This window comes from Parasteatoda tepidariorum, chromosome 5 (genome assembly GCF_982258835.1).
Source record: "Parasteatoda tepidariorum strain Cologne lab strain chromosome 5, Ptep-v5.0, whole genome shotgun sequence".
NCBI lineage: Eukaryota > Metazoa > Arthropoda > Arachnida > Araneae > Theridiidae > Parasteatoda > Parasteatoda tepidariorum.
Window position 1 is genome coordinate 35,091,374 of NC_141759.1, and position 15,425 is coordinate 35,106,798.

Sequence of the window (15,425 nt, forward strand, 5' to 3'; positions counted from 1 at the left end):
ATATTTAGTATCATTCATTTAATTAGTATCATTCAATTAATTATCAATTGATAATGTAATTAGTATCGTTCAGTTAATTTTTATTTATAAGAGAAAAACCGAGAATAAAAAGAAATTTTACTTTTAGTGTCAGAGATAGAAAGGCAGAAACTGATGTGTTCTATATAATCAACAATTAATCAGCACTAAATGACTCACTCATAATTTAATTTTTATTTACCAAAGCTCAATAGATTGTTAGGTAATGACAATGAAATAAATTTTATTAAAAACAAATATGATTTTATTGAATTCAAAGTTAGTTACTCTTTAGTGTTATTTTGCTCATTTTCATTCATTAGAGAAAAGTAGATAAAATAAAAGATAATTTCCTTTCAGAAGAGCAGGGAAAGTAAAACTTAAACAGACGTTAACTATATAATCAATCATATAATAAGCAGTAAACAGCTAGCTCACAATTTAATGGCAATTTACCAAAACATAATCCAGCAAACAAGTTATTGGCTTTGGCAGCAAATTTATTTAAAACAAACCGCTGTTGTTTTATTCAGAGTATGTATTGTCTTCAGTATTGTTCGGTTTATTTTTATGTACCAGTACCTGTATCAGCAACTGGGGAAATAAAAGAATGACTTCCTTTTTTAAATCAGAAAAGTAAAGCTTAAACTGATGTTAACTGCTTAATCAATCATACATTCAGCAGTAAACAGCTACTCACAATTGAATGGCAATTTACCAAAACCCAACCCTGCAAACAAGATACTAGATAAGTCTGTAAAAAATATATCGTTACAAAAAATTCTTACAAGAAATAAAAAATAGAGAAAAGAATTGATGATAAAAGAAGCTCGAATAGAGCAAATGCTTTTATCGTCTCAGACTCGCGAAAACGTGCTCCGTGTACGAGAATACCTTCCCAGCGTTCCTATGGTTGCAGTGGGAGTTGAAGTACTTTTTCCTTCTGCTTAAATAATGTTTCACTCCTGCTCGTGTTTCGAAATAAATTGAGTAAATTGCGTTTCTGTTGCAGGATATTCTCTCTATTTTATGCTATGTCACGTCATTTCACGGGCACAGAAAATTTAGAACTAAAGGAAGACGCGTGTTTTTTAAGCAGCTTATTACCCATTTGCAAACGAAAAAGAAAAAAATGGCGAGATCGTACTTAAAAATGTATTCACAGTGTCGTCTGCGCCAATTTCACGCGGGACGAAAAAGTAAGTCGTAAAAGCAACGCTCAATTTACTTCAGCACGGTATTTGGCCCTGTCTAGTTTCAGTTTTTATTGAGCTTTTAAGGCTTTGTTATACACGCAAAATACTAGAAATAAACTGGATTTTATGATCGAATAATCCATATTTTTTAGGGTAAAGAATAAAACGGAAATATCATATAAAGGCGTAAAATTGGGGAGTCAATTTGAGCCGAACCTTTTATGGGGACAATGAAATTATGATGGCAATCATAATTATACTTTTCGTCATGCTAATTTATAAAAACTTTAACTCCTTTTTTTCGTTTTATATTGACTATTTAATACAAATGTACTGAATAATACAGAAAAGAAAATTCCCCACATGTTTCCCTTGGTTCAATTAATTAGGCTCAAATAAATTCCTTTAGATTGTAAAATGTGAAGCATTTCCCCTGTACGATGTATCTTACCTGAGTTGTCACGGCGTGGAAAAATCAAAAGGTTACAAGTTAATCCTTATGAGCATTCAAGATTCACACAGTTCATTAGAAATTGCTTTAAAAAAAGTTTTAGATTGGTATTAAAAGTGTGACAATAAAATGCATTTTAATAAGTTTCGTATCCACTGTCCCGCTAAGATTTCAAAATAAATATATGCATTTGGCAAATATGGTGCTGCGAATTTTTAATTTAAAAAGGAAAGTAAATGAAACGCAATTTATAAAATTTTAAACAATATATTGACAACAATTTTTAAATTTTCTAAGGATTGTGCATACCCTGTGCAATTTCCCCCCACACTTTCTTACGTACAATTAAGGCTACGTTACAGAGGTCGGAGTTCTCTTCTAGAAAGTCAAGGCATATTCATCGTTGCACCCACTTTTAACCCTTTCGTTACGAGCTCCGTATTTAGACGGCATTCACATAATGCTCAGCGTGTACGATTACCGTAGTTAGCTGATGTCAGCGTGATAAAATTTGGTAATGCTCGCAATCTGCTTCAAACTGCCACTGGATAATATTCCAATGACCTTTAGACCAATATTTATTTCCCTATATTGAATTAATATCCCTCAAAATATATTTTGAATATGTGTAAATCAAAACAAGTTTCTTATGTGTTATACTTAGGAGTGAAGCTTTTTTTAGCTTAAAAAGTAAAATGTAATAAAGCTCAACTTACAATACGTACACTTTGGGGCGTGGTGCGCAGTTAAGTGGCATCATTTCAGTAAAGTGGATAGCAGTAGCGAAAGGGTTAAATATGAACTAAAACTTTTCCTCTCCCAAAGAGCGTCTTCGGTCAAATTTGCAGGTAGAAAGAATGTCCATTTGTGGCACTATGCACTACAGTATGTGACTGGATATAATCCGTTATAGCCGCCATATCGGTTAAAATAAGAACTGAAAATCAGAATTCGAAGAATTTTTGTGAAATTTTTTAACAATTACAGATCTACTCTCAAAATGTAACTGAATGTTTCCTGTATGCCCGTTAAATTTTTGTAAGTTGCGGTAGTTAATGCTTTATCTCATTGAAAGATAAAGCATTAACTTTGTCACGACTTTTTGATTGAAAAGAAAAACATTGTCTTGATTTTAAAAAAAAATTTACATCTGGAACACCGAAATTATACTCTTTTAAAATCTCATTCTTTTTACAAAATGTAAGGTTTTTTGAATTCACATAAAAACAGATAAATAATGATGTATTTTTTCTTCTCAGTACTCGGTTTATAAAAATGTGCCATTCCTGTTAAGTTTTGTAACGAAATAATTTAAGTGGTGCCCTATGGTATTTGATCAATATTTTTCTTGTCTTGTGTGGCAGCTCCATAAACTTCGTTGTGTTCCATACTTTCACCAGGATTGTACTTCATTATAGTTTTAAAATTCATATTTTTAAATAAAAACCAAATTATTGAATTTAACAAAATATGCATAATTAAGTTTTTAAAAAGTGAAAAAAAATCTAAACTTTAAATTAAGATTTTATCATTTTCATAACAAATCCTAATCTTAATCGCTTCCCTCTTTATCCACAGTTTTCTCGGGTTATAATGATTTGCAATTAATTATTATAGTGAGTGAGAATACTCAACCGTAGCAGAAATTATTAGTATGATTTATTTTATTTCGTCTTTACGGGAGGAAAGGCAATTTTTTGCTTTAATTGGCTGTTTGCCAAGCTCTGAGAAAAAAGTGATATTCCTTTAAGCCAGTTCTATATTGCTTGTAGAAGGGAAAGAGGAAAGGTGTTACCGCTCTAGTTAGCCTAAAGAACGGAAAAAAACTTTTAATGTTTTGTGTTAATTCGTTCCTACTTTGCTAAACGTTTAGAAGCAAATAGTTTAACATTTCCAATAGTTTGTTATATTTTTGTAATCAATGGTACAAGACTAAGTACAAGGTGACACAAAGAGTTAAAATTTACATATTATGATTTGTTTCTGGTTGTTATATTAAATAATATTATGTAAAAAAATTTACTTTTTCAAAAACAAATTAGTAAAGTAAAAGGTAATTAACTGTCTAAAAATGGAATTTACATTTTTTTGTTCAGAGTATTATTAACTTTGCACAATCAATATAACTAGGTCGTCACCTAAAAGTAGCATTTTTATTGAAATCCGAACTTGTGTTCAAAATTTTAATTACCGGGAGAAAAGTAGCCCTACTATATAAGACTTGGAATATTTAATACATTTTTCTCCAGAAGTAATTCTGTCTGTTTTTGGCAACTGTCTCCGACAACCACATGATTTATTTCTTCATCTTTTCTGAGTTGAATAAAAGCTACTCTAGATACGGAAATTGGAAGGTGAGATTCTTTCTCCAGAGATGATGAAAGGAATGAAAGAGCATTTATTGCATTCATCTTCATTTGTAATTAGTTTTTTGTTTTGATTACACCAACAAAATTCATCAAATAATACGATTTTTACTATAATTAATTTGTTAAAAGACTTTAAAACATACTATAATTTCCTTTTAAATTTTTGAAATCAATGATGTTTAACACTAGGTTTACGGGACGCGTCATTTTGACGCATTTCGAATTTTATAAGGAAAATTACAAAACCCGTTTGCATTTTTATTTTATCTCTTGTAATGACTTTTATCCATTGATCGTGGTAAGTATATATTGAAGTCTATATTTTCTACAAAAGCGTTGAAATATTGAAATTCGCTTTGTGGTATACCTATCTCTACGGATATGCGTCAATTTGACGCGATCGTAATTTAGACAAACTTTTGAGTAAACATGCAAACATCACATCAATAATAAATAGGAATGTACCGACAATATTTCGATCCGTTATCTCAAATGAAACAAGCGATAAACAACTGTTTCCGATATGCAATAATAGAAAGAACAAACGCAAAATGTCAATTGATGTCAGATTTTGAAGGTTTCAGTTGCTTAGTTTGAGTATTGAAAAATAAAATACTAGAATATTTCATATATATATATATATATATATATATATCTCATATTTACTTTTTTTCCCCTAATAGTTCATAATTACATTGGTTTCTAAGTGTAGAGATGCCAACTGCTCTGGACATGCCAAAATAATTTTTAAAAAAACGGTAAAAAACTACTAAGTAAATTTTGCAAATATGAAGTGGTGAAATATATAAGCCTACGAATTATTTAGAAATAGTGGTGGATAAAAATCAACTAAATTGAATTTATTAAACCAAGAATCAAAATTTATAAACTACCACTTTAAAATATATATTTGCTGTCCGGAGCAAGTTCTATAAGTGCTGTAATATGTATTCATTCCTGCGCATGCAGAGATGCCAACTTGCTCCGGACAGAAAATAAATATTTTAAAGTGGTAGTTTATCAATTGTGATTCTTGGTTTAATAAATTCAATTTAATAGATTTTTATCCACCACTATTTCTAAATAATTCGTTGGCTTATATAATTCGCCACTTATAGCTATCTACTTATAGCTCTTTTATAATTCTGGCATATATATAAAACTGCTTCTTTTCCAAGATAAAGTAGATATTGTTGAAAAATTTAAAAAAAGAATAAGTAAACTCCTCCCCAAGACTAGCTATAACTGAAATGGTTTTACTACCAGCCTTTCCTCATTTCCGTCTCGCTTTCACCCCTGTTCCTGCGTCAAATTGACGCGTGTTTGTAGGGATGCAGAGATGCCAACTGCTCCGGACACGCCAAAATAATTTAAAAAACGGTAATTAACTACAAAGTAAATTTGACAAATATTTAACTATTTTCGCCAGGTTTTTAAAAGGTATAGCATGACATAATTGCTGTAAAGTGGTGAAATATAGAAGCCTATGAATTATTTAGAAATAGTGGTGAAGAAAAATCTACAAAATTGAATTTATTAAACCAAGAATCAAAATTTATAAACTACCACTTTAAAATATATATACTTGCTGTCCGGAGCAAGTTGGCACCTCTGGGGATGTAAGAAACGTCCGTAAGGTATGTAAGTATGTATGTAAAAAACGTCCGTAAACCTAGTGGTAATTTAAATCTTGCATATATCTCCATTTTCCGATATTTTTTGTTTTGCTTGCATCCACATAATACATCACCTAATACGATACAATCAAAATACACAATACAATTAGTTTAATAAAACAACTGAAAATTTAACATTTTTTAAATTAATATTTTACGCCAGACTTGCATATACAGTACAGAACCCGTTATCCGGAAATCAGAAAACCGGAAAACCAAAAAACCGGAACGAAATTCGATAAATTTTCCCGCAATTTTTAAAAAAGAAATTCTTTTTCCTCATAAGATTTTAGGTTTTTTCTTTCTTTTTTGAAAGATGTTTACCTTACCATCATTTCAGAAATAATCATTAGTGTATTACCTCATCGTTTTTTCTTATTTTTAAGATCATTTCCAAATTTTTTTTTTTATAGTTGGGTTTAACACTAAAAAAACGGCTTTTTGTAGCGATTCAGAAAACCGGAGAAATCAGTTATCCGGAATAGCGATAGTCCCGATAGTAATATTTCGCAGGTTCTTTTTCAGACCTTTCAATGTGAAATGATTTCACCATAAACCTTTCTTGGCATAAACGATTTTATTTAGATGCATACTTATGCCACGGAACAAACATGAAGTATATAGAAAATAATAGTAATTAATCACATAATCAATGAAACTTCGCGCTCCATCATAGAACATTCCAGTCTTCTCTCACCAAGCTAGAGAACCCTCTCCCGCTTCTTTTTTCCCTTAAGTTTTTGTCCGTAACTCGCAGCGCCATCTATTGTCGACGATTCTTATAAGTCCCCCCAAAGGAAGCACATTCGTCACCTTAGAGACAATGCTGCTGAGAGAGAGAGAGAAAACCTGAAAAATACAATAAAAAAAAAAACAGCAACCCAGCTTCTATTCAGGTGATGAAATTCAAGTGAGAGCTCCAAAATATGCAGCTCCCAAAAATCAAAAATATATATAAGTATATAAAAAAAACTATATTCCTTATGATAAATAAAAACATAAATACAAACAATTCAAAATATTACAAAAAAAATTATTATTTTTTTTTTCCTTTTACACGTTATCAATGCAAAAAAAAAACACTTTTTTTTTTCTCTTTTAAACAACCCAGACATTTAAATTTTGTTCCGAGTTTAAGACAAATATATATATATATGATTTCTTTAGGAATTAACTGTTAACCTTGATAATGCGTCGGCATTTCCATGTGAACTGCCCTTACGGTATGTTAAAGTCATATTGTAGCGTTGTAATGCTAAGGCCCACCGAGAGAGTTTAGCCCCATGAAGGGTACTTCGGGTCAGGTAAGTAAGGGGATTATGGTCTGATACAATTTGTACCTTGGCACCGAAAATCCAAGTATCAAACTTTTTCAACGCTTCGATGACACAAAACGCTTCCCTCTCAATGGTTGACCATCGTTGTTGGCAAGGATTCAGTTTTTTGCTAAAAAATGCGATGGGCATCTCTTTCCCTTGTTCATTATTTTGAGCTAATCATGCTCCAATTGCAAACGCAGACGCATCAGTATAGAGTTGAAAGGGTTTATCGATGTCAGGAGTATGTAGTGATGGCATTTTAATCAGCTCTTCTTTAAGTTTGTTGAAGGATGCTTCTGCTTTCGAGTCCCATGAAATATTATTCGGAACATTCTTTTTAGTAAGGTTCGTTAAAGGTAGAACTATTTCAGAAAAATTTTGGATATATTCTCTATAATAGCTCACCAGCCCTAATAGACTTCTAACTTCCTTTTTGGTGGTAGGCTTAGACAAATTTTGGATGACTTCTACTTTTTCAGGATCTGGAGAGTGAGTACCAGAACCTATTATATGGCCTAAGAACTTCACGTGACTCTTTCCAAAATCACACTTTTCTAGATTTGCGGTTAGACCAATACTTCGCAGAGTTTGAACCACCTGGTCGATGTGGTAGAGATGTTCATCCCAGGATCTAGAAAATATCGCCACATCATCAATATATGAGCGACAGTAGCGTCTATGGCGAGCTAGTACTTTATCCATGGATTTCTGAAAGGTACTTCCAGCATTCTTTAAACCGAACGGAAGAACCTTCCATTGGTAATGGCCAGCATGAGTGACAAATGCTGTATATGGTTTGGCGCTTTCCTTCATCGGGATTTGCCAGTACCCTTTCGTTAAATCGATTACTGTTATAAAGTGGGCTTTACCTATTTCAAAAAGTAGGTCTTTTGCGATCTTCATTGGATATGCGTCAGGAACTGTGAAGCTATTCAGAAGTCTAAAGTCAATGCACAGTCTAACGCTACCATCCTTTTTTGCAACGCATACCACAGGATGTGCCCATTCACTTTCACTGGGCTCTATTAGATCCCATTCTAGTAATTCTTTAACTTGGCGATCAACTTCGTCTTGTAGCGAAATGGGGACACGATAGGGTTTTAATCTCTTCGGACTGCAGTCTGCTGTAACTTTTATGTCATGACCATCGACATGGGCTTGACCTGGTTTGCTACTAAAAACATCGGTGTATGATTTTAACACATTGAATAGTTCCTTTCGCTGGTAATATTTTAGGTCACCTTTCATATTTTGCAAGTGGGTCCATAAGTCTTCAGTAGATTTGTCCATAAGATCCGCTGGTGCATAGTGGATATCTCCAAAGTCTTCATCTTGGTCGAAAATGATACCAATATGATCCACTCGAACAATATAAGGCCTTAATTTATTTATGTGGAGTTCCCTTATACTCCCGTTTTCCATTTCGACTTTGGCAGAGTGAGGTCTGGTAAGTTCGATTACAGTAGCTGGTCCTTGCCAAGTACTGAGCAATTTGTGAGATGACGATGGGATTAGCACGAGGACTTTGTCCCCAACATTCAAAGTCTTATCCTTAGACCGTAAGTTGTATCTTGATGTGTATCCGTCTTGAGGGATTTTGGAGTTTTCAGCTGCAATGTCATGAGCTTTTCTTATTTTTCCGATAAGATCATGTAGGTAAGTTTCAATTGAGCGGGATGCAGTGACTGGAACGCTACGTTCGCCTGTCCAAATCTCTTTCAATAAGGATAAAGGTCCCGGTGGCAGTCTTCCATACACCATCTGGAAGGGAGACAAACCAGTGGTGCTATGTGGCACTTCCCTGTAGGCAAACAGAAGATAGGGAAGGTGTAGGTCCCAATTTCTTCCATGTTCCTGGATATTTTTATTCATCATTTCTTTTAAAGTCCTATTCCATCGTTCGACAGCACCCATACTCTCGGGGTGTCCGGGAGTGGAAAATCTGGGACATACGCCAAGTAAGTCTTCAAAAGATCGGGTGAGTTTGGCTGTGAAATTAGTTCCCTGATCGGAACAAATCATTTTCGGAAATCCGGTTTGAGAAAAAATCTTCATCAGGACGTTGCATGTGGTCTTTGCACTTATTTCTCTAACAGGGATGGCTTCTGCCCATCTAGTGCATAAATCAATTGCACATATCACAAACCGATGACCTCTTCTGGATGGTGGTTCTAACGGTCCAATGCAATCAACACTCCATACTTCAAAGGGTGTTTCTGGTCTGACGATAGGTTGGATTGGAATTCTATCTTTATATGTGATTGTTCGCTTCAATTGGCATTCCTTGCAGCTTTCACAGAACTTCTTAACGTCTTGTTTGATAGTAGGCCAGAAGAATGAATATTTAATTCGTTGAGTTGTCTTTTTCTCACCGAGGTGACCAGCAAGAGGAATTTCATGAGCCATTCTCAGAACTTCTGTTCTTTTCTCTAAGGGTAACACAACTTGTTTGATGTTTTCGCCACAAATATTCTCCGAGTGAAGTAGAATTTCGTTTTGAACTGTATAAGCATTTTTGTTCCTTTTCGCCCATTCAAAGCATTTTTCTAGACTCTCATCTTGTTCTTGAAGAGTCTTAAAATCCAATTTAGTGTCATTTTCCATTCTTGCATTCTTAATGTCTTTTTGTGAAATTTGGGTAATGGCAGCACAATTTGAAGTATTTTCTTTCAATGGTGATGGTTCGTCGCTAGAGTCTTCCCCCTCTGAAGAGGTATTCCATTGAAGATTACTGTGACAAAGCTCAATATTTTCACACAGTATCTCATAAGCTGAAGAACTTAGCAGCAAATCGGTTACCAGCTTCTTTGAAACAGCACAGGTGATAGGTACACTACCATGAAGTTCGTCATTTATTTTCATTTGGAAAATTTTCAGTGGAGTGACTTCGCTTTCTCCGAAAGCAGAAGATATCTCTATTTTACTTTCTCCTTCACAAGGTATGTCGGCGACTAACTTCTCGCGGACTACCGATATCTGGGCTCCTGTGTCTACAATGCCATTTAGAACCACGTTTCCGCATTTAACTCTGACGAGTTTTAAATCATCTATGTTACCAGATATATCCACGGATTTTGAGACAGGAATAGAAATCTTGGCAGTTAGCACTTCTGGTTTTTCTTTTTCTAAAGGGAGTGGTGACGATTGGATTAAATTGTTTTGGGCAGTTGTAGGAGTGTTTCTAGGTTGCCGATTTTTAAGGCAAAATCTGGATGTATGGCCTTCTCTTCCACAAGTATAACAAGATAGTTTGGAAAACGACCTCTGTAGTTCATCACTCTTACGGGGTGTATATGTGCTTGATGAGCCCTGTTTGTAGAATGATTTGTTTCTTGAATTTCTTTCTGAAGGTGGAGAACGTGGTCGCCACTTTTCATTAGTTTTGTCTTTTGAGGGAATTCCAGTAGTTTTTCTTGAATCATTATGTACACTGTCATATTCGTCAAGCTTATCCGCTAATTTGGTTGGAGAAACGAAATTCGCCCACTCATCAAGAAGGTGGTCTCTTACTTCATGAGGTACCTTTTTCTTAAGTTGATCAGTGATAATGAGATTTTTTAAACTGGCAAAGTCTTTGATTTCAAGTCCATCAATCCACTCTTCGAAATAATTCGTGATTTCATAACAAAAATCCCTCCACGATTTTTCAGCGCTTTTCTGGTGCATCACAAACTTTTTTCTAAAACTTTCAGGATTCAATTTAAATCTCTTTAATAAAATGGTCTTAATGTATTCGTAGTCTTCACATTTTTCTTCAGATTCTCTACCAATTAGTTGAATGATTTCAGAAGGCAATAAAGTTAATAAACATGACACCCAGTCTTTAGAATCAATCCCTGTTCTTTTAGCCTGTCTTTCAAATAAAGATAAATAAATCACGATATCATCATCCCTTAACTTGAATTTAGGAATGAGCTTAATTAAGTCAACGTTATGTTGTCCGTTTCCATTGGGCGATGAAGTTTGAGTTAGTTGAGTACGGGATTCAATTTCAAGTTTTTTCAACTCAAATTCCATTTGTTCTCTTTTCTGCTGAGCTTCGATTTCGTCCTTCCTTCGCTGTTCCTCAATTTCTTCCTTCCTTCGCTGTTCCTCAATTTCTTCCTTCCTTCGCTGTTCCTCAATTTCTTCCTTCCTTTTCCTCTCTTCCACAATTGAGAAAAACATTTCTCTGGCAAACGCTTCATCATATGTGTCATTTTGTGTTATTTTGTTTTTTAGTGTTATAATTTTCATACTTGGATCCACATCAATTTCTAATTCGGTGGCCAACGTTATCAAATCCTCCTTTTTACCCTTTCCCAAAAATGCCATGGCTTAAATTTAATAATTCTCAATCATAAAAAAAATTAACGGAAAAAATTGACTACTTCCTAATTAATATTCCAATAATTTCTTAAAAGAAAACACATAAATGAACATCGTTCACAAATCTATAGAAAATGTCTATTTTTGACAACCTCAAAACGAAATTAACAACCTCAAAATACTGAGAATACCTTGTAATATTCAGTTATCGATTTGTTATATAATAAACCTTATATAACAAACCTTAACACTTATGAACATTTTAAATCAATACTTTGTTTACACTAGATATAATATATACTTTCCTACAAGTTCACAAATTCAAAACATAAAAATTATTTTAACCAAAATAATTATTCTTAGAACAAAAATCAAATTCTACGTGAGAATGAAAACTTTAACTGAATATTTTAAATCATTAAATGCGATAAGAAATTTATAAATAACTTTCGTATAAATTTCTCTTTAAAATGTACGAAAACAAAATATATCATATGTATAAAAAAAATTCAACAATGATACAATTCAATATCAAAATAATCAAATAGAATAAAACAAACTCAATTTTGTATTTTTTTCTTATTAAAAGACACTTGCCTCTTCTTTCAGAAATAAAAAAAAACATTTTATACAAAAATAAAAGAACCAAAACAATCGTTTTAGAATGAGACTTCCAAGGTTGGTTGACGCCAAATTATATTCCGTTATTCGATACAACCTATGCTTTTGTTTGTTTGGTTTAATAAATCTTAGTTGATATAAATAATAGATCATTCAGCATTCTTTATTTTTCGAAATACGATTGCAACATTATATTTTATGCTGCTTCCAATAATTCCCCAAACAGAATTTAAAAACCACAATAAATTCAATTTTATCAAACAAAATTTTCAATTACGATACCACGCTATATGTTATGCACTGGCGTGCTTCCAACAATTTCCAAAACAGAACTTAAAAACCACAATAAATTCAATATAATGAAATAAAATTTTCAATTATTTGGGACGAAAATCAAAACAACAAGAACAACCAAATTCTTTTTAGAAATATGCTATCTACGTACTCTGGCGAGTAAAAGAATTCACTTTAGAACACTGGCGTGTTCGTACTCTGACGAGTAAACTAAATTAATGTTCCATGTCGGAACACAAACATTTAATTTCCATTTTGTATAATTTTCGCCCAAATAATTATAATTACTTATTTATGGGAGCATACATTTACAAATATAAAGTGAGCTCTCACCTGGTTTTTGGTTCTGCATCATCTTCGGCGGCTGCGCCAGTAATATTTCGCAGGTTCTTTTTCAGACCTTTCAATGTGAAATGATTTCACCATAAACCTTTCTTGGCATAAACGATTTTATTTAGATGCATACTTATGCCACGGAACAAACATGAAGTATATAGAAAATAATAGTAATTAATCACATAATCAATGAAACTTCGCGCTCCATCATAGAACATTCCAGTCTTCTCTCACCAAGCTAGAGAACCCTCTCCCGCTTCTTTTTTCCCTTAAGTTTTTGTCCGTAACTCGCAGCGCCATCTATTGTCGACGATTCTTATACCGATCGTTCCGGATAATCGGTTCTCTACTGTATCTTTATTTGCTATTAGTTTTGTCTTCATTAACAAAACTTATCATATAATAAGGTTTTTATATACTATTAGATCAAAGTAGTTTTTATTAAAATAATTTAAAAACACAAAAATTTTACATTAAGTTTTCAAGAAATGAGATATTGCTATAAATTATATAATAACAAAATAAGTAATTTTTTTTGTTGCTAAATGTGTCCAAGAATCTGCATTGTATCACTTTTAAATTGTAGTAATTTAAATGATTAATTGTAAATAATTTAAAGCATAAGTTTGTAAACAATCGAACCCAGATTATCCAAATTTGTTACATTCTAATCTGTTAACCGATGTCGATTTCGAAGTGTTATTTTTCTTTCTCAATTTGATTGACACGCTGTCTTAATTCAAATAAAAATGAGGTCTGAACAACTAACACTATTCTTTGTTCCATATTAATATGCAGAATTGTATCTTTTTATGTGCTAAACAAATTAATGTTTTGTTGGTGAAGGCTCCTGTGTGAAACTCTCGAGTACCGAGAAAAAATGTTTTTTTTTTTTTCAACTCGTAAGGATTTTTGAAACCCGTAATTTTCTAACTTATAATTTTTATATCTAATTATTACAACTGTTATAAAAATTGTAAGTAAAATGTCAGTGGAAAAAAGAAATAGCAAAATTAAAAAAAAAAGAAACAGCAAAATTAAAAAGAAATTATTCTAATGAAAATACATTGAACAAATTAAGAAAAGAATATAAATTTATTAACAAAGATTTAAGCTGTTTTTTCCTTTGAACTTTTCAATTTTAGATAAAATAACTAAATTTAACAGTTAAGAAACACGTTTTTCGGAAAATCATTCTCAACCTTTGTAACAGTATTTTTTTTTTCAGCTCGTAAGGAGTTTTGAAATCTGTAATTTTTTAACCTGTATAATTTATATATCTAATTGTTACAACTGTTATAAAAATTGTAAGTAAAATGTCAGTGGAAAAAAGAAATAGCGAAATTAAAAAAAATTATTCTAATGAAAATGCATTGAACAAATTAAGAGAAGAATATACATTTATTAAAAACAATTTAAGCTGTTTTTTCCTTTGAACTTTTCAATTTTAAACAAAATAAAATTGAACAATTAAGAAACACGTTTTTTGGAAAATCATTCTCAACCTTTGTAACAGTTCTCTGTAACAGTATTTTTTTTTCAACTCGTAAGGATTTTTGAAACCTGTAATTTTCTAACCTGTATAATTATCATATCTAATTGTTACAACTGTTGTAACAATTGTAAGTAAAATTGCAGTGGAAAAAAGAAATAGCAAAATTAAAATATATATATATATTCATTTATTTAATATACATTTATTAAAAACAATTTGACCTGTTTTTTCCTTCGAACTTTTCACTTTCAATCAAAATAACTAAATTTAACAATTAAGATACATGTTTTTCGGAAAATCATTCTCAACCTTTGTAACAGTTCTTTTTCTATGAGTATGATTCGTTGAATTTCATTTCAAAACATAACTAAGCTTTTTTTATTTATTCTCAGCTAATGCATACACCAAAAACATTCAGAGCTAGATTAGATACTGCTCCAGGCCCGCAAACTCGACTGTCTGACATAAAATATAATATTAAGACTGTTATTGATGAAAAAATTTGTTTTCATAATTTTTGCTTAACATGTTCACAATTGCTATTATTGCATATTTATATTGTTGGGATTTCACCAATAGGAAGGTCGATTATTTTGGGCTTCCTAATTATGAAGAGATGATATAGAGCCTTGCTAATTAAGGAAAGCTTGATTGCTGATTAAAACAGATTTAAAAATTATGTTTTCTCTATAATCTGAACATCCTGTTATCCGAATACAGGTCTAGTCCAAAATACTTCATATAATTAAATTTATATCGTATTAGTTTTAAGTGATGAAAATTTTATTCTTCTAGGTTCGCCGCAAAATTCATATTATATGCACTGGATTATAAAAAGAAAATAGACAGGTAATACTTTTCATTTTCGTTTTGTAACACAGTTATTTTTCAAAAGTTTAATACGGTTATTAAAAAATAGCTTGCTGTTTTTTTCGGCATGGCCTATATCGTCACTCAATGGTATTATTTGATTGCAGTAAATCCTTATCAAAAGATGTCATCAAAGTTAGAGGAGGTGGCAAGGAAATTCCCTTGTGTATGAAGACTTATGCAAATTTCTTCTCGAGCTACAGGAGACCAGGAGAAAACAAAGATGAACTTTACATGTCAGAGCATCAAGGACCTGATGACCCGTGGCACATAATCGTTGCTTGTAAAAATCAGGTAAAGCATTTAATGAATTATATGAGCGAAAAAAATCTATGAGGTGTTTTTAAAGTCATGGGACACGAGTTGGAGATTCTATTACTTAATTAGAGAACGTACAGCCTATATTGGAACTAATTTTTTTTTACAAATTAAGAGAGAGCCTCTTAATAAATTATCTATTTTCTACAATACC

At 32.2% G+C, this 15,425-nt stretch overlaps 1 protein-coding gene across 4 annotated transcripts in view; it reads left to right on the top strand.

Moving 5' to 3' along the window:
- Nucleotides 1-15,425, top strand: part of VAChT (Vesicular acetylcholine transporter) — a 298,477-nt gene that overhangs the window by 243,418 nt on the left and 39,634 nt on the right. For all 4 annotated transcript variants that reach the window (XM_071184877.2, XM_071184880.2, XM_071184878.2 and 1 more), the window contains 2 exons: nucleotides 14,879-14,932; nucleotides 15,061-15,247. In XM_071184877.2, the coding sequence (XP_071040978.1) occupies nucleotides 14,879-14,932; nucleotides 15,061-15,247 (241 nt within the window). The remainder of the gene's footprint in view (nucleotides 1-14,878; nucleotides 14,933-15,060; nucleotides 15,248-15,425) is intronic.